The sequence below is a fragment of the Phascolarctos cinereus genome, unplaced genomic scaffold (genome assembly GCF_003287225.1).
Source record: "Phascolarctos cinereus isolate Bilbo 61053 unplaced genomic scaffold, phaCin_HiC Scaffold_3;HRSCAF=262, whole genome shotgun sequence".
In the NCBI taxonomy this organism is placed as follows: domain Eukaryota; kingdom Metazoa; phylum Chordata; class Mammalia; order Diprotodontia; family Phascolarctidae; genus Phascolarctos; species Phascolarctos cinereus.
Genome location: NW_027555736.1, coordinates 29,067,970 through 29,090,801, shown reverse-complemented (window position 1 = coordinate 29,090,801; position 22,832 = coordinate 29,067,970). Strand labels below are relative to the sequence as shown.

Here is a 22,832-nt window from a genome sequence, read left to right as displayed (position 1 = left end):
TACTGAGTATATGCTATTAACTGGGCATGCAAAGACTAAAAGAATAGTTCCTGTCCTCAAGAAGCTTATATTCTAAGGAAAAAAATCCCTAAATATTTTTTATTGACCTCTATTTCAAAATCCTGTCTCTGACACATGTTGTTTGTTTGACTCTGGTCAATCTGGTTAATTGCCAATCTAGCCTGTATACAGCTTGTTGGTGCCTAGTTATTTGCATGTTACCTCCCCTAGTAGATTGTGAGATCCTTAGAGCAGAGACTTTTACCTTTCTTTGTATCCCCAACACTTAGCACTGTGCCTGACACAACAAATGTTTATTGACTGACAACATCTTGTCATTCTAGCCAGCTCTTGAACACAGTAAGTCAAAAGGAAGATACCTACCAGGGGAAGGTTCTCATTTGGGAACTCTCTAGACCAATGAAACCACACGTCTGATCGCCATCCCTATCTTTTGTTTTCATATTGCCTTCATTTCCTAATGCACACTTGTTTTCTCTTCTTCACAGAGAAACTTTCCTTATAATAATGAAATAATTAATAGGTGAAAAGTGGCTCAGCAAAACTAACCAACATATTGAAAAAAATTGAAATTATACACAGTGTTCCACACTCATCGTCCCCTACCTTCAAGGAGGTCACGTCCCACCAAGGACATAATGATATCTGTGTGCACATGAATGAGTACGGATGCAGAGTAAGTGACGGAATCAGGAAAGGCCTGTTTTAAGAGATAACACTTGAAATAAGCCTTCAAGAGAGATGTCTATGGGGCTCTAAGGCATGCTCCTTTGCTGTCATAAATTCTCATATGAAAGATCATCATCAAGATGCAAGTTACCTTCTAGCAAAAAGAGGTTTCAAGAAAGGCTGCGGAATTCTAACCTGCCCGAACCTTTCCCTCCTTAGGATTTAGTGATCTTGGATCCACTCACAGTGAGGGACGAGAAAATCCGCCCCTCTCTTGAGAAACGCTTGGAGGCCATCATCAGTGGGGCAGCCCTGTTGGCCGATTCTTCCTGCACACGGGACTTCCACCGGGAACGCATCATCACTGAGTGTAACTCCATCCGACAAGCTCTCCAGGACTTGCTTTCAGAATATATGGACAATGTAAGTTCCTGATCTTCTTATGCTATTTCAAGTTTTCTCATGCGCTCTCTCTCTCTCTCTCTTCTCTCTCTCTCTTCTCTCTCTCTCTCTCTGTCTCTCTCTCTCTCTCTCTGTCTCTCTCTTCTCTCTGTCTCTCTGTCTTTCTCTCTCTCTCTCTCTCTCTCTCTCTCTCTCTCTCTCTCTCTCTCTCTCCACTATGATGATTATACATGATCCAGTGTCTGTGTGGTGCCTATATTGATGCTTCTTAATCCGTTTTACATTGCATAGCTGAAATATTCTGGAGCTTTCCGGGTGGTAGTGCTCAGGAGTGGGCAAACAGCTCAGTGGGCAAAGTGGTTGGTTTATTGGTATCAAGATGTATGAAATGACTGGATCTTCACTCAGATCTTGAATGCATATTGTGATATAAATGAAAAATGTTTGAGAATATTTGATCTTGAAATTCCACAGAAGGCAAAGATTGAGTGAAATGAAAGTTTTATCCCAGGCATGTGACATCTGCCTGATTTGGTAATTGTCAGGGTATGGGTTGAGACATATTAGCTAGAAATGATGTGACTTTTCAGGTGTGAAATTATAGATTAGTTCAGCAGATGTGCTTATGCCAGTGGTAGAAATATGCTAATATTAGTTGGTAGTTCTTTGAAACCATATATGATATGTGACAGTTCCCATGGTCTTAACATATGATTAGTTTTGACCTTGATCAGCAGTCTCTTAGCCAATAAAAATAAATAGATAAAGTGGAAAATATATGTCATCCATAGAGAGGAGATATTCTGGTTGCTACATGTATCTTTCTGGTTCTAAAACCAAAAACATTTCTAGCAAAGATGCTCCTTTTTGCTAAAGGTCTGTCAAGGTCATTCATGAACTACATTGAGAAGAAATTTTCATGTTAGTGTATATGTCTAATACACACAGAAACATATATATCTATATGGTGTGTGTGTGTGTGTGTGTGCATGTGTGTGTGTGTGTGTGTGTGTGTGTGTATGAGAGAGACAGAGAGACAGAGAGACAGAGACAGAGACAGAGAGACAGATTAGAGGCATCTATGCTATCTTTTTATGACCTTAGGGCTAAAAAGTATGAATTCAAAGCACATCAATATGTTCTTGTTTTATATTTCCATCTGCCTTCGCATTGACAGAGATGATATGCATGTTGTTAGGTTTCTTGGCTCCTTCATAATGTCTCGAGAACATTATGTGAATAAAGTATTCCATCTAGGTAGTTTGGATTCAAAACCATGGCCAAGTGCATGCTAGGAAATGGATGCGGACAAAGGAGGCCTCTGTTTGGAAAAATCCAAATTGAGGCTAAACTGTGGAGATCTTTGGTTCTTAGTTACATAGATTATTACAATGCCATTCCAATTTACTACTGTAGCCTTCACCTTAAAGACATTGTTTGACTGATTTCTGTGCCATTCTTTTCTGGTTACTTAATTTCTTAAATTTCACCTCTGTCTGTGTTTGAGTTTAACTAAGGTAGATCCTGGGTGGATAGAGAGAGGGAGAGAGATCTAAGAAGGATTACAAAGATAACAAATTGAACCATCATAAATTTTATCTAATCTCTAACCCTTTTGATTTTATAGATGAGGAAATTAACATTTGGTCAGTGAATGAGAATAATAAGAGTAATAGTAATAAAAAAAAAAGTCATGTAAGATGGCTATATCTTTTTTTATCTTCATGGCAACCCTGTGAGGGAGGTGTTATTATTATCCTCATTTTACAAATGAAGAAACTGAGGCAAATAGAGTTAATTGACCTTCCCAGGGTCACACAGCTAGTAAATATGAGATAGGATTCAAATTCAGGTCTATCTACTAGGTAACCTAATTGCCACTAATAAGATAATCCTGATCTTTTATAGCCAGTCTGGTTTTGATTACCAATAAAAATTGTTTTAAAAAATGAATAGCAGTATTACTCATTATTTTCCTAAGGAGTTATATCATCCCTTGGTTAGTGTATGCTTTAAAATGTTTTGTAGCTGGTGAGTTCTTGATCTTGTCCAGTAGAGGCTGCTTTGTTTTTGTCTTTCTCTTTTTATCCATGCCTTGAATACAGAAGGTGCTTCCATTTGTTGGCACTGTCCGGTTGACTTAAAATGTAATGCCCCTCATAAGCCTCATTAAATGGGTCTTTTTGAATCCCTCACTCTGGCTCACTCTCCAATCCTCTCTACTTCATCTTTTTTTTTTGAAGGCAATTGGGGTTGAGTGACTTGCCCAGGGTCACACAGCTAGTAAGTGTCAAGTGTTTGGTCTGAAGCTGGATTTGAACTCAGGTCCTCCCGACTTCAGGGCCAGTGCCCTATCCACTGCACCACCTAGCTGCCACCTAGCTGCCCCCTCTCTACTTTTCCAGCAGCTTTGGAGAAGCCTTTGCCCTGAGGTCCCCTCTCTTGATTGGTAAATCACCATTTCGAGTGGGTGATCCATGCACTCTCTAGATTACTCAACTTCCTCAACAATAGCTTGGGGGGGGTGGAGCCAAGATGGCGGAGTGAAAGCAGTGACTTGCTTGAGCTTTCCCCCCAAACCCCACCAAATACTCATAAAAAATGGCTCTAAACAAATTCTGAAACAGCAGAACCCACAAAAAGACAGGGTGAAACAAATTTCCAGCCCAAGACAACCTGGATGATTGATTCGAAAGGTGTATCAGGCCAGGCTGGGAGCACAGCGCAGCGCAGCTTGGGTGTGCAGGCTACAGCAAACCTGGAGCAGGCCTAAGAGGACTGAATCATGGGCAGCTGTGGAGGTTTCCAGACTCCTCAATCCACCAATGCCAAAGACAACTTAGAAGGTCAGTGGGAAAAGTCTGTTTCTGCCAGTGCTCAAAGAGGAAGGCGGGGTTTCAGTTCCATTCCCCAAAACCGTGGCCCTGGAGGGGGCAGCTGCTTCCCAAGCTTCCGGCCCACAGACTGAGGGGGAATCCAGTGGCTGATCAGAGAGGGATTGCAGGGATCTCTTTACCAGTGCTGAGGCAGGAATCTCTTGCTTTGCCTGTGTGTGGATCTGGGTCACAGTTCTGGGCAGCGGTGCTGGAGTGAGGAGGAGCGCTGGAGTGGTGTAGCTTATAGTGGCTGTAGAGAGCAGACCTTCTTCACAGTTACAGGACAGAAAGGAGAACTTGTGGTCACAGGCCAGGAAAGGAGTAAACACTTCACCCCTTATCATACCACCTTGGAAGAACTGAAAATTTACAGGTCCCTAGAAGTATCTCTGAAAACAGCTATACACACCCCTGAAGCTTGGGACAGTACACTCTCCACATTGGAAGCAGACTCTTACCTTAACAAAGAGTTTAAAACTCAAGTAATTGGCTGGGATCATGAGCAAGCAGCACAAAAAGAGTCAGACTATATTATCTTACTTTGATGAAAAAGAAGATCAAAATATACAACCAGAAGAAGACAACAAAGTCAAAGCTCCTACATCCAAAGCCTCCAAGAAAAATGTGAATCAGTCCCAGGCCTTGGAAGAGCTCAAAAGGGATTTTGAGAAGCAAGTAAGGGAAGTAGAGGAAAAACTGGGAAGAGAAATGAGAGTGATGCAAGAAAATCATGAAAAACAAGTCAAAACAGCTTGCTAAAGGAGACCCCAAAAAATACTGAAGAACACCTTAAAAATAGCCTAACCCAAATGGCAAAAGAGGTCCAAAAAGCCAATGAGGAGAAAATGCCCTAAAAAGAAAAATTGGCCAAACGGAAAAGGAAGTCCAAAAGATTACTGAAGAAAATACTTCCTTAAAAATTAGAATAGAGCAATTGGAAGCTAGTGACTTTATGAGAAATCAAGACACTGTAAAACAAATCCAAAAGAATGAAAAATTAGAAAACAATGTGAAATATCTCATTGGAAAAACAACTGACCTGGAAAATAGATCCAGGAGAGAGAATTTAAAAATTATTGGACTATCTGAAAGCCATGATCAAAAAAAGAGCCTATCATCTTTCAAGAAATTATCAAGGAAAACTGCCCTGATATTTAGAACCAGAGGGCAAAATAGAAATTGAAAGAATCCACAGATCTCCTCCTGAAAGAGATCCCCAAAGGAAAACTCCTAGGAATATTGTAGCCAAATTCCAGAGTTCCCAGGTCAAGGAGAAAATATTACAAGCTGCCAGAAGGAAACAATTCAAGTACTGTGGAAACACAATCAGGATAACACAAGATTTAGCAGCTTCTACATTAAAGGACCAGGGCATGGAATATAATATTCTGGAGGGCAAAGGAGATAGGATTACAACCAAGAATCACCTACCCAGCAAAACTGAGTATAATCCTTCAGGGGAAAAAATGGTCATTCAGTGAAATAGAGGACTTTCAAGCATTCCTGATGAAAAGACCAGAGCTAAAGAAAATTTGACTTTCAAATACAGGACTCCAGTGGAACATGAAGAGGTAAACAGGAAAGAGAAATCATAAGAGACTTATTAAGATTGAACTGTTTACATTCCTGCATGGAAAGATGATATTTAACTCATGAGAACTTTGTCAGTATTAGGGTAGTTGAAGGAAAAAAATTATGTATGTATATAGATAGATAGATAGAGGGCACAGGGTGAGTTGAAGATTAAGGGGTCATATCTGGAGAATAAAATTAAGGGATGAGAGTGGATGATACTCGGAGAAGAAAGGGAGAGGTAGAATGGGGTAAATTATCTCACAAAAAAAACAGAAAAGAAAAGTCTCTCACAGTGGAGGGGAAACAGGGAAGGTGAGAGGGAATGAGGGAATCTTATTCTCATAGGATTTGGCTTAAGGAGAATAACATACACATTCAATTGGGTATGGAAATCTGTCTTACCCTACAGGAAAATAGGGGGAGAAGGGGACAAGAGAGCAGGGGTGATAGAGAGGAGGGCAGATTGGGAAAGAGGTCAATCAGAAGCAAATACTTCTGAGGAGGGACAGGGTCAAAAGAAAGAATAAAATAAATGGGACGGGAGGATAGGATTAAGGGAAATAGAGTTAGTTTTTCACAACATGTCTACTATGGAAGTGTTTTGCATAACTGCATGTGTACAACCTATATTGAGTTGCTTGCCTTTTCAATGAGGGTGGGTGGGGAGGGAGGAAGAGAAAATTTGAACTCAAAGTTTTAAAAACATGTTTAAAAAAATGTTTTCACATGCACTGGGAAATAAGAAATACAGGAAATGGGGTACAGAAGTCTATCCTGCTCTACAGGAAAATAGAAGGGGAAGGGGATAAGAGAAGGGAGGGGGGAGAGATAGAAGAGAAGGCAGACTAGGGGAAGGGATATTCAGAATGTATGCCATCTTGGGGTAGGGGGAGGGGTGAGAAATTTGGAACTCAAAAACTTGTGGAAGTGAATATTGAAAACTAAAAATAAATAAATTTATTTTTAAAAAAAAACCCAATAGCTTTGGCTCTTCTTAGGTGTAAATTCTTCTTTGGCCCCCCTCCTTCCCTACTTTCCTTCCTGCCCTGAATCCAAAATACAAATGTTCCCCAAATTAAAAAACACAACAACAAACTATTTGAGAAGGAAATGAGTTCATAACCAATACAAAACATGACTTTTCATATAATCCTGGTAATCAATTTCATCTGAAAACCTACATTGTCAATCAATCAACAAACTTAAGTGCCTACTATATAAATGTGGTGTCATACACTAGAGATACCAAAAGAGGTAAAAGACAGTCTGTGATCTCAGGGAGCTCACAATCTCATGGGGGGAGACAACAAATAAATATATTCAAGTAAGCTGTGTATATAGGATAAACAGGAAAGAATTAACAGAGTGATATCACTAAAACTAAAGGCATTGAGAGAGGCTTGCTATAGAAGATGGAATTTTAGTTGGGACTTAAAGAAAGCCTGGGAAGCTGGTAGGTAGAGATGAAGAGCGTGAATATTTCTAGGCATGGGGACAGCCAGAGAAAGTGCCTGGAGCTGAGAGATGGAGGGTCTTGTTCATGGAAAAGCAAAGAGGCCTGTGCCATTGTGTCAAAGAGTAGGTGTTGGGGATTAAGGTATAGGAAGACTAGAAAGGTAGGAGAGGGCTAGGTTATGAAGGGCTTTGAAGGCCAAGCACAGCATTTTGTATTTAATTCTGGAGGCAATAGGAAGCCCTTGCAGTTTAGTGAGTAGAGATGACATGTTTGGACCTGCACTTTAGGAAAATTACTTGATTGGTTGAATAAATGGTGTGGTGGCAGTGTCACAGGAGGTGGCAATGTCAGAGGAGTGAAGGAGACCCATTTGAGAGATGTTGCAAAGGTGAAATCAACACACTTTGGCAACAGATTGGATACGGGGAGGTGAGAGACAGTGAAATGACAGTCAGACTGGGAGCCTGAGGAATTGGGAAGAGGGTGTTGCCCTTCACAGTAATAGGGAAGGTCAGAAGGGGGAAGGGTTTAGGGGAAAGATAATGAGTTCTGTTTTGGACATATTCAGTTTAAGATGTCTACTTGACTCCCAGTTTGATATGTTTAAAAGACAGTCAGAAATGCTAGCTAGGAAGTCAGCAGAAAGGTTGGAGCAAGACAGGTAGATTTGAGAATTATTAGCATAGAGATGGTAATGAAAGCCATGTGATATGACATGACAAAGTGAAGTAGTATAGACAGGAGAAGAGAAAAGGGCCCACGACAGAACCCTATGGGATGTCTTTGGTTTTTAAAGTGTGATTGAAATAAAGACCCATCAAAGGATGCTGAGAAGGATCGTTCAGGCAGATGGAGAACCAGGAGAGAGAGTGACTCTCCAAAAACTTAGAGAGAAGAGATTATCAAGGAAGGAAGCCTGACCAACAGTGTCAAAGGCTGCAGGGAGGTTCAGGAGAGAATGAGGACTAAGGAAAAACAAACACTGGATTTAATAATTAAGAGGTGATTAGTAATTTGGGAAAGAGAAGTTTTGGTGGAACAGTAAGATTGGAAATTGGATTGTAAGGGGTTAAAATGAGAATGAGATGAGAGAAAGTGAAGGCACATTTTGTAGATTTTTTTTTTCAAGGAGTTTAGCCACACAAGGCAGAGAGATACAAGGTAATAGTTAGCTGGAAGGGAAGGATCAATGGTTCTTTTTTCATCATAGGAGAAACATAGAGGTGTTTTTAACAGTAGGGAATGATCCGGTAGATAGGGAAAGAGATTGAAAATAAGTGATAGAGTGGGGATGGAAAGAGGAGGAAGGAGGAGACAGGTGAGATGGAATCTGTTGAGTAGGTACATGTGCTAGTGTTGGTTAGGAGTATGGTCCCTGTCCATGCTAAGCCACATCTGTTTCCTAAATTTATGTTAGGATCACCTGTAATGTAGTGCATTGGGTACAGCTGAACATGGCATCAGACAACCAAGGTTTGAATTGTTTATCTGCCACTTCCTGTCTATGTGGCCTTGGGAAAATCACATGATTGCTTTGGGGTTAATTGTTCTCTCAGTAGAAGAAATTGGATTGGACAGACCTCTGTCCCAAATCTCATTTACTCTAAGTCTTGATTTCTGTCTCCATCATTTGAAGGTATTGAACTGGATGACTTCCAAGGTCCCTTGCAATTCTAAGCTTTTACCTCTCTGAGCCTCAGTTTTCTCCTTTGTCAGTTAAGAGGGTTGGACTGGATGACTTCGAAGTTCCCTTCCACTTCCAAGCCTTTCTCTTGGACTTCCTTCTCTGACTGGGGAAGGGACTCCAATCCCTCTGAATTGCTGAGCTCTTTTCAATGGCACTCAGGTTCTTCCCAGTGGGATTTCTCAATGTCTGACTCACTGGGTGATTATAGAACTTCTGTGGCACAGCAGCTCTGGCAAATGCTCACTGAGACTCCCAATTCTCCCTTCTTCACTGGCAGCTCTTTAGTGTAATAGCTGCGGACCAGAAAAGAAATAGGGGAGGATAGCACTGACTTGGCAGCATGGTGACTACAGCAGCCTGTGCCCAACCAGGGTGTGAAGATGGACTGCTATTTCTGATGAGAATCTGGTTTCAGTTAAGGGAAAAAAGCTTTCCTAATTTTAGAGTCCCCTTAAAAATATCGATTGCCCATTTCACCTTGTGGCTGGCTTTTTATAAAACAGAGCAGTTGTGGTAGAAAAAAAATCAGCTCATTCTGTTGGGATGATTGCTTTCTTTTGAAACCCAAGTTTGCATTCCGCAGGGGGAGGCAGGCATCCACCCCCACCTCCTCTGCTCTTTGGATCATTATAGTGTTTAGAGGGCAGACTCTAAGGATTAATAATGGGATCTGGCCTGAGCCTTGGGCTCCAGACAGGTAATGCATGAGTATGGCTAGAGAATGTTCTAGAACAATCATAGGAGCAGAGATTGACAGCTGCAAGGAACCTCAGTATACATCAGAGGAGAAAGCAAAGGCCCAGAGAGGGCAAATGATCTGCCCAACTTCTCAATGACAGAGGCAGAATTGGATCCCAACTCCTCCATCTCCAAGTCCAGCTTGCCTTGCTTTGGAGCACACCAAGGTCAAGTGAAAGAATGTATGTATTTTGTAGAACCTAAAGCTTAAAGGAAATGTGAGCTAGTAATATTAATTTTATTATGAGAGTCAGCCACGGAGCCAGAAATTCACATCCCACTTTGACCACAAACAAGATGTGACTCTTTTTGCCCCCTCAGTGCTCTGGATGGTTCTCTAAGACTATAAAGTGCAGAGAACATTCGAAGCTGCTTTGATGGAGGGAGTGTCCTCATGTGGAAGTTTTCTATACCAATGAAATCATGGGTCCAGTCCCTATATACAATATTTCCCCTCATTCCTTGAAAGAGGATAAAAATATCTGTAAGGGAATCAGAAACTTACTGGAAAATAATGATAGTGGCAGTAGTAGTAGCAGCAGCAGTAGTAGTAATGCTAGTACTAATAACATATACACACATATATATACTCACATATAAATATCATTTTTATTACTAGTAGTAGTAATAATAAAAATGACAATGTTTATATAGCACTCTTAGATTTGCAAAATACTTTATAAATATCTGATTTTGTCATCACAACAAACCTAGGAGGTTGGTGCTATTCTTATCCCCATTTTACACATGAAGAAACTGAAGCAGACAGAGGTTAAGTGACTTGCCCAGAGCCACATATCTGGTAAGAGGCTGGATTTGAATTCAGGTCTTCCCTACGGCAAGTCTAGCCTTTCTTACACAATGCTGCCAGAAGGCCTCATGATAATCAATTAGCTCTGCTGGTCTGTTCAGTGAAGAACATTTAATTAGCACCTATTGTGCTGTGTGCATGTCTGTGTGGAGATTCCATGGACAGAGACAAAACGTTACCTCATTAAGCTTTTATTTTACTGAGTGGAGGGATACATCACATAGATAAATGTAAGAGAAGATAGATAAGATGAGATGAAAATAAGGAGAGATAAAGTTTAAAAAGTGAGAGAAATCTTAACATCAGGAGACCAGGGAAGCTTTCCTGTAGACAGTGGCCCCAGAGGAAGAGAGAAAATTTCATGACTTGGAAATGAAATGTGAAACAGGCAGCATGGCATTATAAATAGGACCCTGCACTTGGAGTCCAGAAGACTTCGGTTGATCTGCTGCCTCAGATACTAGCTGTGTGTCCCTGGACAAGTCACTTAACCGCTCAATGTTGTCACTTTACTCATCTGTAGATATGAAGAGATTCCCTCTAAGACCCCTTCCAGTTCTGTGATCTCTTAGGAGAGTTCAAGGCATGTTGAGTAGGGAGCAGCAACATCCCAGGTGGCTGGCACACAAAACCTGGGAAGGGCACTATTATGAAATAAGTCCGGAAAGGTGAGTCAGACCCAGATTGAGGAGAACCTTGCGGGGCAAACCGAAGAGTTTTGAGTTTTCTCTCACATTGTGTTCGAGGTTGTTAAACTGGGAAGATTTGAAGAAAAAGTACTTGATTTAGATTTTATTGGAGTGACCCACCACTGGGTGATCATGGTCTATTCCATTCATCATCAAGCATTTATTAAGCACTTTCTATGTGCCAGGCAGTGTGCGAAGCCCTGGGTATGCACAGACAAAAGAGAAACTGTCCTCTTCTGCTTTAATGATGGACACAACACGTAACTAGATACATATAAGATTTATCCAGAGTAGAGTAAAGGTGACCTCAAAACAGATAGTACTAACGTGCTGTCTGGGGCATAGCCATCATTAAATAAGTGCCTATTGACTTAACTAACTGGGGTTGGGAGAGGGGACTGGATCAGGCCTTCTGCAGAAGATAGAATTTGAGCTGAGTGATGAAGGAATCCTGGGAAAGTTACAAGGCAGACACTGGGGACAGAGTGGTACAACGGATGAACGGGAGATAGATACTCATGTTTGAGGAAATACAAGTGTCCTCCTCGCTGGTTTGTAAAGTTTGGGGAGGGGAGTAAGAGGGAAGGAGGCTACCAAAGCAGATAGGTAGAACAAGTCTGGGAAGGATTTTAAATGCCGGATTGGACATTTTATATTCAATCCTGGAGGAAATACAGAGGTACTGAAATGTATGGCATAGCAGGGTAACCTAGTTAGACCCAGGCTTTAGTAAGATCACTTTGCCATCTGATTGGAGGATGCATTTGATTGAGGAAAATGGTGAAGCCTGAAAAATGAATAAGAAGTTATCTTGTAGTCCAGGTGAGAGGTAAGGGGATTCTGAACTAGTCTAATGCCTGTGTGAGTGGAGAGGAGGGGACATTTATGAGAGATGTTGTGAAGGTTGAAACAAGAAGATTTGACAATGAATTGTATATTTGGAGTTAGTAAAAGTGAAGAGTTAGGGGATAAGGAGGAGATTATATTCATATGTATATGTGAGTGTATATATATATATATATATATATATATATATATGTATATATATATATATATATATATATATATCGGTATATATATGTGCATGTATCAATGTGTGTCTATATCTATCATCTCGTATAATGTTATTACCTCTATATACATAATTCCTATATATATATATATATATATATATATATATATACATGCACAGACATATGTGTATATATATATATATATATGCACAGACATATGTATACACACACACACACACACACACACATACGTATATGGCAGCATGGTGGCACAGTAGACAGAATGTTGGACCTGGAAGCAGGAAGACTCATCTTCCTGAATTTAAATCCGGCCACAGATACTTACTATCTGTGTGACCCCGGGCAAGTCACTTTACCCAATTTGCCTCAATTTCCTCATCTGTAAAATAAACTAGAGCAGGAAATGGCAAGCCACTCCAGTATCGTTGCCAAGAAAACCCAAAATGGGGGTTCAAAAGAATCACACAACTGAAAAATGACTGAACAACAACAATGTATGTACACATATATATGCTTAGGAATTAATTACATTAAGGCAATAAAAATCACCATGTGAGATAATAGAGATGAAAAAGAGAATGGAGCCCATGACAGTCATACAGGGACCCTCACTGTTAATAGGCATGATATAGATTACGATCTCACAACAGAACTTGTGAATGAGCAGTCAACTATAGAGCAGCCAGTGCGTCAGAGGTAATATTTAAATCTGGATCTGCCTGCTTTCAAGGTGAGAACTAGGAGAGAGCAATATCATAAAAAACTAGAGAAGAGAGAGTATTAAGGTCAAGGAGGTGATCAACAGTGTCAAAAGCTGCCTAGAGAGGTCAAGAAGATGAATATTTCTGAAAGACCATTAGTTTGGCAATTGGAGAACACTGGTAATTTTGGAGATGGCGATTTCAGATGAAGTTTGGAAGCTACTCAATTTCTTAATTAGTTGACTCAGGCAACTAAGATCGTAAATTGTACATGAGTTGCTAATCTATGTTGGTGGAGGGAGTCTCTACACTGGGAATTTCACTTACTGATGAAATCACACATCTGTTCAAAAATCCAAAACAAAATTCCCCAGTAGAATGTAATCTTATTGAGTTCAGTTGCTGGCTTTTGTTTTTTTTTTTTCCTTCATTTGCCCAGTGCCATCCATATAGGAAGCACATAAATGCTTTTTGAACTGAATCATTCCGTATTTAAAATCTCAGACACTGCATCCATACAAGCAAAAAATGGAAAAAAACCCCAAGTAAATGAATAAATTAAATGAAAACTCCCAAAGTTTTCTTTGGCTAAAAACCAAGGATTTACCAAGTGAACCCAGGCAAACTGACTAGATGGTTGGTTTTTATTGATCAGTCACAGAAGTCAAGATTATTGGTCTGAAAGTCCCATGTGACCAATTTTCCTTCTAAGTCTCTTCCACCAATTTGCAGTGTATCCTTGAACAAATCATTTAAGTTTCCTGGGCTCCAGGTTCTTAATCTATAAGTGATCTTATGTGTGTGCTCAATTTCATCAGTGTAGGAAACTCCTAGTATGGAAAATCTACTCATGAGTGAAAAATCCCCACCTTTCCTCAGAGTCTTATAGAGGGGCTTTAATACATTGAGAGATTAAGTGACTTGTGCACAGCTGTGATTTGTCAGTTTGGGCTAGAAGGTCAGTGCTCTAATCAGTGTGCCACACTGACTCACAAATTCAGTAACTCATATTTATTAATATCTATAATTTATATTGTACTTTAAGATTTGCCTTTTATTTTATTTTATTCTCATAATAACCCTATAAAATAAGTGCTATCATTATCACCATTTTATAGTCAAGAGGGAAGAGCGGCCCTGAGGAGCACCATTGCTTTTGGTCACAAGGTAGCAGGGATACTGAGGAATAGTATTGATTTCAACCCCAAAGGATCAGAAGCCCTTCCTGGCTGAGGACCAGAGTGCAGATAAGGAAAACAATGATTACACCTAGATCACATCATCTTGGAAGCACCCAAAACTTCCAACCCCCCCCCAGAACTAACTCTGAAAATAGCAGTGAGAAACAGCCTGAAGCTTGGGATAGTTTTCCTTCACATCCCCAAATGGGAACAGAGGCCAAGTCTAACATACAGTTCAAAAACAAGAAATAGGGTGAAAAAAAAATGAGCAAATAAAAAAATTAGCTTCCCATAAAAAGCTACTATGATGACAGGAAAGATCAAGATAAAAACTCAGAAGAAGGCAATGAAATCAAAACAGATATAAGCAGAGCATCAAAGAAAAATGTGAATTGGACACAAGTCCAACAAGAATTCTTGGAGGAGCTAAAATGATTTTCAAAATCAAATAATAGCGGTAGAGGAAAAATTAAATAAAAAATGGGAGCAAAGGAAGAAAATTATGAAAATACAACTGCCAGCTTGGAAAAAGAGGCATGAAAATACTGAAGAAAATATCACCTTAATATCACTTTGGCCAAATGGAAAAAAAAAAAGATGTACAAAATCTCACTGAAGAAAATAATTCCTTAAAAATTAGAATTAGGCAAGTGGAAACTAATGAATCCATGAGATATATATAAAAAAATAAAAACAGCCAAAATAATGAAAAAATAGAAGAAAGCATGAAATATCTCATTAGAAAAACATGACCTGGCAAATAGATCAAAGAGAGATAATTTTAGAATTATTAAACTACTTGAAAGCCATGATAAAAAAAAAGCCAAGATATCATAATTCAAGAAATCATAAGGAAAACTTCTCTGATATCTTGGATCCAGAGGATAAAACAGAAATAGAAAGAACCAGTGATCACCTCCTGAAAGACATCCCAAAATGAAAACTCCCAGGAATATTATAGCTGAATTCCAGAACTCCCAGGTCAAGGAGAAAATACTTTAAGCATCCAGGAAGAAACCTTTCAAATATTATGGGGCTGCAAGTTAGGATCACACAAGATTTAGCAGCTTCTACATTAAAGGAGTGGAGAGCTTGAATATAATATTCTGGAAGGCAAAGGAATTAGGATTACAACCAAGAATAACCTACCCAACAAAACTGAGTATACTTTTTTTTTTTGGAGAAAATGGCTAATTTCATGAAATAGAAGACTTTAAATCTTCCCTGGTGAAAAGACCAGAGCTGAATATGAAATTTGACATTCCAACACAAGACTTAGGGGAAGCATAAAAAAGTAAACATGAAAGATAATCATAAGGGACTCAAAAAAAATCAAACTATTTACATTCCTATATGGAAAGACAATACATATAAATAGTTTATCATTCTTGGGGCAGTTAGAAGGAATCTACATAGACAGAGGCCATGGATTTAAGTTGACTTTGTTTGGATGATCTCAAAAAAGTGGAGTGTGAAAGAGGGATGAAGAGGGAGAAGTAGAATGGGGAAATTTTTTCTCACATAAAAGAGTCATTCAAGGAAGAGCTTTTATAGTGGAGAGAGAAATGGGGATGATGATGGGTAGTACTTGAACTTAATTCTCATTGGAATTTATTTGAAGAGGAAATAATACACATGCACATACACACACTCCTTTGGGTATAGAAATCTATCTTAACTAATAGAGAAATAAGAGAGGAACAGGATCAGATACACAAAGGGAAAGGAGATGATAAAAGGGAGAGTGGATTAAGGGAGGCAATGGTCAGAAGGCAAACAGAATTTTGATAAGAGACAAGAGAGGAGAGAGAGAGAGAGAGAGAGAGAGAGAGAGAGAGAGAGAGAGAGAGAGAGAGAGAGAGAGAGAGAGAGAGAGAGAAAGAAGAAAAGGCAATGACCAGAATTACACAGTTAGCAATCATAATTGTGAATGTAAATGGAATGAGCTCAACAATAAAATGGAAGCTGATAGCAGAATGGATTAGAAACCAGATTTCAACTGTACATTGTTTATAAGAGACACATTTGAAACAGAAAGGCATATACAGAGATAAAATAAGGAGCTGGAGCAGAATCTATCATGTTTCAGCCAAAGTAAAAAAGTCAGGGTACTAATCATGATCTCAGACAAAGCAAAATAAAAAAATAGACCTAATTAAAAGAGATAATTAGGGAAATGATATTATGCTAGAGATACCACAGACAATGAAGTAATATCAAAAATTTTAAGGGCAATTTCTGATAATGGCCTCATTTCTCAAATATATGGGGAACTGAGTCAAATTTAAAAAAAGAGCCCTTCCCTAATTGATAAATGATAAAAGATACGAATAGAAAGTTTTCAGAAGAAGAAATCAAAGCTAGCTTTGATTTTTGATGAAAAAACATTCTTAATATCAATTAGAGAAATGAAGATTAAAACAACTCTGGGTACCACCTCACACTTGTCAGGAATGATAAATGCTGGAGGGGATGAGGAAAAACCAGTACATTAATGCACTGTTGGTACAGTTGTAAACTGGTCCAATCATTGTGGAGAACAATTTGGAACTATGCTTACAGGGCTATAAAACTGGGAGACCCCACATGTACAAAAATATTTACAGGAGCTCTTTTCATGGTGGCAAAGAACTGGAAATTGAGGGAGTGGTCATCAGTTGGGGAATGGCCTACCTTGCCTCTGTTTACACTTTTCCTTTTACATAGGGCTTTCAGGCTTATAAAGCTGTTTTCTCACAACAACACTGTGAGGTAGGTAATGCAAGCAGGATTTAGAATTGGAAGGGACCTTAGAGATTACCTAAGGTATACAGTGGGGAGCCTGAGTCCTTGACAGGGGAAGTGACCTGTCAAACTCAGTCAGCCCTCTAAGATGCTAAGTTACACAGGAGCTGCCAATCTGTATCTTTGGAGTTCCTTACATAGAAGGTGACCTGCAAGAGCCAAAGTTTTCACTCAAGTCCTCCTACACAAACTCTATACTTTTTCCAATATACCACATTGACTCCTGTTATTATACCCATTTCACAGATAAGGAGATGGAGGGTCAGGGAAGTTGCCTTTGGTCACATAGGGATTAAGTATTAGAGCCTAGATTTGAACCCATATCCCTTCAAGGCCAATCCTCTTCCTTCTAAAACAGGCAGCCTCTCCTAAAGACAATTGGACTAGCTGATGTCTAAGATGTCTCATTTTAAAGTTCTCTAATCCTATTCTAGAAAACTCTAGCTGTCAGGTCTTTACTTATCTCCAAATCTCTCCTTTTCTTTTTTGTGTCTGAGTCCTAAGATGTGCTCTTTGCAGCAACAGACATCCCCAGTTAAAAGCATGGAGTTAATTCATGTAACCTACTGAGAAATATTGCTCTACCATGAGTGGCTAAGTTAATGAATCCTGCTGAGGTTGAATGGTGAGGTGCTAGATGTCACTGGTCTGACGTATGGCTTATGGTCTTGGGAAAGTCTCTGCCCTTGGAGAACACCAGGTAATATCTGGGGAGATGGTTTTCTCTTCCATTAAAAACAGTTCTTCCCCGGAGAACATTTGGGGTGGAATGCAAATGAGATCCTTCTCTTGGTCTTACAACTTGACTGGGTGAGCTGATGCAGCATCCTTTTCCTTGTCCCCTAAGGAATGACTGCTGCATCATGAAATGAGGCCACTTAATGTATGGCCCATTAAAAACCCAATTTAAAAGTATAATCACCGGTAGTCTTGCATGTATATTTTGATATATTTGAAAATGAAAGCTCCTGCCTTTGGAATTCTGCACACAGGCAGGTGCCAGTAGCTAGAATGATGAATCACGGTAGCAAGAAAGCTATGGAATTGAAAGGAGGAAGAAGGGAAAGGATTCACAAATCCCATTATAGACATTAAGTACTTTTGAATTTTATTTTTTACTTTCTCTAATGTTTGCCAGACAAACATAAGACAAACATATGTAATCTTCTGCATATTTTATTATCTCTGGAGAAAACAAGCCTCTTCGTGCCTTTGGGATGTTCTTTCTCTCTCAGAATTTTCCTAACTGTAAAACAAATCCCATCTCTATTCCAAACTCTGTACCTCCGTTTAGACAGTACTTGGTGACACAAGCTGGCCTCCAACTGCAGGCCTTTTAAGCTCATCAGGTCATCTTTGCTTTGGTCTTTCTGTTGTGGGAACTCCCTCCACAAATGCGGATTGGCAACTCCTCTGTAACTTATCATTTTAGAGAGTTGCCAGAGGTGTTCAATTTCTTGCCCAGCATTGCATCACTAGTTGGTCCCAGAGACTCTTTTAGTAGGGTAAGTGTGGTGATAGAAGGGACCTCTGTGTGTGGACAGCGAATCCTGCCTTAGACACTGGCCAAGTCACTGAACCTCTCAGGGCCTCAGTTTCCTCATATGTTAACTGACAACCCCTAAAGACTCTGCCAGATTTAAGCCCAAGATTCCAGAATTCTAGACCAATTCTTTCATTTTTATAGAGGAGGAAACTTTGGCCCCAGGAGGTTGTGACTTGTATAATGTCACATGAATTCAAAGCCAGGTCTTCTTTTTCCCTGACTTCAAGGTGAGCTCTCTCTATGCCAGTGATGCCATGTTGCCTCTTGCAATGAAGCTTACTTTTCCTTCCTTTCTTCTTTCCTTTCTTTTTCCTTCCTTCCTCCCTTCATTCCTTTCTATCTTTATCTCTTTCTTTCATTTCCTTCCTTCCTTCCTTCCTTCCTTCCTTCCTTCCTTCCTTCCTTCCTTCCTTCCTTCCTTCCTTCCTTCCTTCCTTCCTTCCTTCCTTCCTTCCTTCCTTCCTTCCTTCCTTCCTTCCTTCCTTCCTTCCTTCCCCTGTGTTTTCATTATTGTATAGAACTCAATGAGAGAGAACTCCCTCTACCAACGAATTTTGGTATCTTTTCTGTAATTGGTAGTCTTGGAAAGTTGGTTGGGGCCCTGAGAGATTAATGGACTTGCCTAGGATTACACAGCCAATATGAGACAGAGAGAGAACTCATGTGTTCCTGACTTGCAGATTACTCTTCTAGCTACTATTCCAGACTACCTCTTGTTATATTTGTCAGCATAAGTTAAATTGCCTCAACTACATTCATTAAAATAAGTGGAAATGCATTCTTCTATTGATTGCTTGTAAGATATTGCATTTATTTCTTTTTCTAATTGATGCAACATTTAAACCACCTTATTTCACTCACAGTGCATACTTGTTCAGCTTGTTTAAAAATATGATTCTTTCTGAAAAAAGTGGACATGAGCTGTAATGAAGTTTAATGAGAAGTGTTATGGTATTGAGGAAGCAGTGCTTAATTTGGAATTGAGGACACCTGGGTTTGATTCTTTAGTCTTTAACATTTATCCCAAAAGTCCATGACAGGCTAGATTATTAGAAGAACTATAAGCAGATGAAATTTAATAGAGCTCTGTCAAGATGTAGATTTTGGAAACTGTCTTTTGGCCCCAAGTAGAGGATATTTTTGATGGCAGTTTGTCTAGGGGTGAGGTGGAGGGATATGGGAATGGGAGGATTTTAGTGGACTGCGAGCTCAGTATGAGTCAGTAGTTAGAAGTGGCCACCAAGGTGGCTACTTAGATCTTCTGTTTAATTAGGAAATCTGCCTTAAATGAAGAGGAACATGCTAACTCCATGGTACCCAGCCTTCAGACTTCTTCTGGAGCACAGTCTTCCATACCAAGGTGCTGACTAGAGAAAGGCACCCAGGTGGTAAAGGGCCTTAAGTCCATGACTACAGGAACTGGAGATGTTTAATCAATCGTTCAATGAACGTTTATGGATCACTTATCATATACCAATCTGGAGAATAGAATTTTTCCTGTATGTCGTTTCTTTGTACATCCCTGTTTCTATGCTGTCTCTCCCATTACACTGTGAGCTCCCTGAGAGGAGGGACTATTTGGGAGATATTGGATTGTACTTGGTTTTTGCCTTTCTTTATATCCTGGGCCCAGCACGGGTCTGTCACACAGTAGGTACTTAATAAATGCTTGTTGACTTTTCAGAAGGATGGCTACATGCAAGCATTTGTTAGGCTGTCATGGGGAAAAGGAATATCTATTTGGACCTAGAGGACAGAAATAGGAACAATGGACATGTTTAGGCTTGATGTCCGCAAAAACTTCTGAAAAAATAGAGCTATCCAGCAGAGAAATGGGCTGCCTCAGGACACGAGGTTTTCAAGGAGGGCATGGTTGACCATTTTTCAGGTTATTGTGTGGATTCCTTTCACATATGAGTAGGGAAGTCACTTAGCCCCTGTGAACCTCAGTTTCTTCATCTATAAAATGGAAAGATAGCACTTTTGCTGTCTACCTCCTAGGATTGTTCTGAGGAAAGTGCTTTAGAAATCCTAAAGCCCAGTAGAAATATAGGTAGTTAATTATTGTTGGAAAGTGAATGATGTGTCCTCCTTTAGAATAGAAATGAAAGGAATATTAAAATAGGCAAGTTATGAGAAAAACAAGAAGAAGCAGCAACCCATCAGGGAACTTTAAGATATGCAGAACTGGAATTCAACTTATATTCCCAAATGACATGGATGTTTTAATAATGAATTCTCTTTCTGTAATAATGGATAATGTTGAATAATATGAACATTAATTACTTACAGCCATACAGCAATTTTAAGGTATTAAGGTAAATGTCTTCTGTATTGTTTGGCATCTGTTAAGTACCATTATGTTTTTTTTTCTATTTCACATCTAGTTAAGAAAATCTACTTCATAGAGAGACTGAGTCATGACAATAAAATTACCTGCTAATGAATGCCTTCACCCCAGCTCCCAATTTCTCCAGTGCACCCACCTTTCTCCATAGTCACACAGGGGGATGACTTTGGACTCTTCCTTGTCTTTGATCTCCTAAGTCTGATCAGTTGCTAAGTCTTGTCATTTATCTCGTCTTTCACAATGACTGTCACTTTCCCTTCTTCAATATTCTTATGGCTTCTACCCTAGTCTAAATCATCATCTCTGTATCTCAGTGAACCAGTCATTACTTTGCCTGGTAAGTGCAAGGTCCTAAGGATAAGATGGCAGAAGAAAACAGAATCTCTGTCCTTAAGGCACTTACTTCATACTGGAGTTTTATCATAGTCTCCTCACAGGTATTATTGCCCCCAATCTCTCCCACCCATCATTAACCGAATCCACTTTATACCCTGATGCCTGATAATTTTGTAAGATCTGTAAAAGATCTAGCTAGTTCATTCTCTTCATTATCCACATGAGAAAACGGAGCTTCAGAGAGAGGGGAAGTGGCTTGTATTAGATCATACAGGAGACAAGTGCAAGAAAGCCTTGATTCAAACTAAGACCCTCTAACTCCAAATCAGTTAGTCATTTGCATGACTATGTGCCAGGCACTATGCTAGGTTTTGAGGATATAGAGGCAAAAATGAGATAGTGCCTGCCCACCAGGAGCTTATATTCCATCAAATCCAATACTCTTGCCACTAAACCTTGTCGTTGAGGCAGTTCAGTCGCATCCAACTCTTTCTGACCCCATTTGGGGTTTTCTTGGCAAAGTTCCTGGAATGGTTAGCCATTTCCTTCTCCAGCTTATTTTACAGAAAAGGAAACTGAGGCAAACAGGACTAGGTAACTTGCCTGGGATTACACAGCTAGTAAGTGTCTGAGGCCATATTTGAATTGAAACCAATTGTATCAGGTTACTTCATTACTCTCAAAGCTCCCATGACTTCCCATGGGTCCCCTTCCAGAGAAAGTCCACATTTTTCTGGCTGGTATTCAAAGAACTCCAGTTTCCAGCTTAGAACCTTATCTTCTATTACTCACTAGTCACTAAGTCAGTAAGTATCTATCAAGTGCTAGGCACTGTGCCAACCACTGGGGATGCAAAGGAAGGTGCAATACAATCCCTGCTCTCAAGCAGCTCATAATCTAATGAGGACATAACATGAAGGCTGTTCCTTTCCAGTCAGGTGAGTTCTCTTATTGCCCAGCATCAACATCACGTCCTCAGTCCTGACTCCAAGATTTCCCTTATAGCTGTCCACCAGTCCACGTTGGTTTTCTTTCTTCTTTCCACTAACCCAAACCCAGCATTTCGGCACTGATTATATTTACTGGGCTCACGATTTCACCAGGGTATAAGGGTACACAGAGATTCAATTCAAAATGAACCTGACTTTATTTAAAAGAACAGCGATAATAAAATAAGAAGTTTCCAGTTAGAAGATATCTGCTTTACACATTACCAGATGCTCTTTTTAGCTCCCCTAACCCCAGGGCCTCAGCATCCAGGATACATGGTTTTTCTAGCAGATGTCTCACCTTTCATCGAGGAGGAAACCTCTCTTGATTAGAAGGGCTTCCTTAATCTGCAGAACTGTAGGACAAAGATGGCTGTCATTCTACCGTGACATAATATTGAGATAACACAAAACTAGTTACCATCCAAAGCTTTTACAACTTAGGGTATTACTTGATAGATGCAAAGCCTGCTTGGGTCAACTTTACCTCCTCTTTTTTCTTGTGCCCTGTTTCAAGAAATTGATTACTAACCTCATGGCCACCTCTGAAAATAAAGGACTGGAGGTTGATTTCCAAATCATTGCCACTCTATACCATCTTTCTTCAGTACCTGACTGCTTAACATGTGCTTTTTTATCTCTCCAAGTAAATTGTAAGCCTTTTCATTACAGGGATTGGATCTTAGCTTTTAAAAAAATCTAATCCTCCATGGATGCCTTACGTGGTATGGGCAAGTGGGAAGTACTCAGTAATACTTTATAAAGGAAGGAAGGAGAGGGAGGGAAATGAGGATGTCAATTCATAGAGTTACAGGAGTCAAAGTTGGAGAGATCATAGGGAAAATCTCATCCAATCTCTTCATTCATTTCATGGATAAAAGCACTGAGACCTAAAGAACAGAAATGTCTTGATCAAAATAAAATAGATAATTGTGTGATCATGTGAAAAGTTAAGAAGGATGGTGATGTCATTTGGATTCAATTCTG

At 39.7% G+C, this 22,832-nt stretch overlaps 1 protein-coding gene across 3 annotated transcripts in view; it reads left to right on the top strand.

Moving 5' to 3' along the window:
- CTNNA3 (catenin alpha 3) overlaps window positions 1–22,832 on the top strand; it is a 1,889,266-nt gene that overhangs the window by 459,702 nt on the left and 1,406,732 nt on the right. For all 3 annotated transcript variants that reach the window (XM_020998213.2, XM_078150742.1, XM_020998214.2), the window contains exon 7: window positions 910–1,113. In XM_020998213.2, coding sequence (XP_020853872.1) covers window positions 910–1,113 — 204 coding nt within the window. The remainder of the gene's footprint in view (window positions 1–909; window positions 1,114–22,832) is intronic.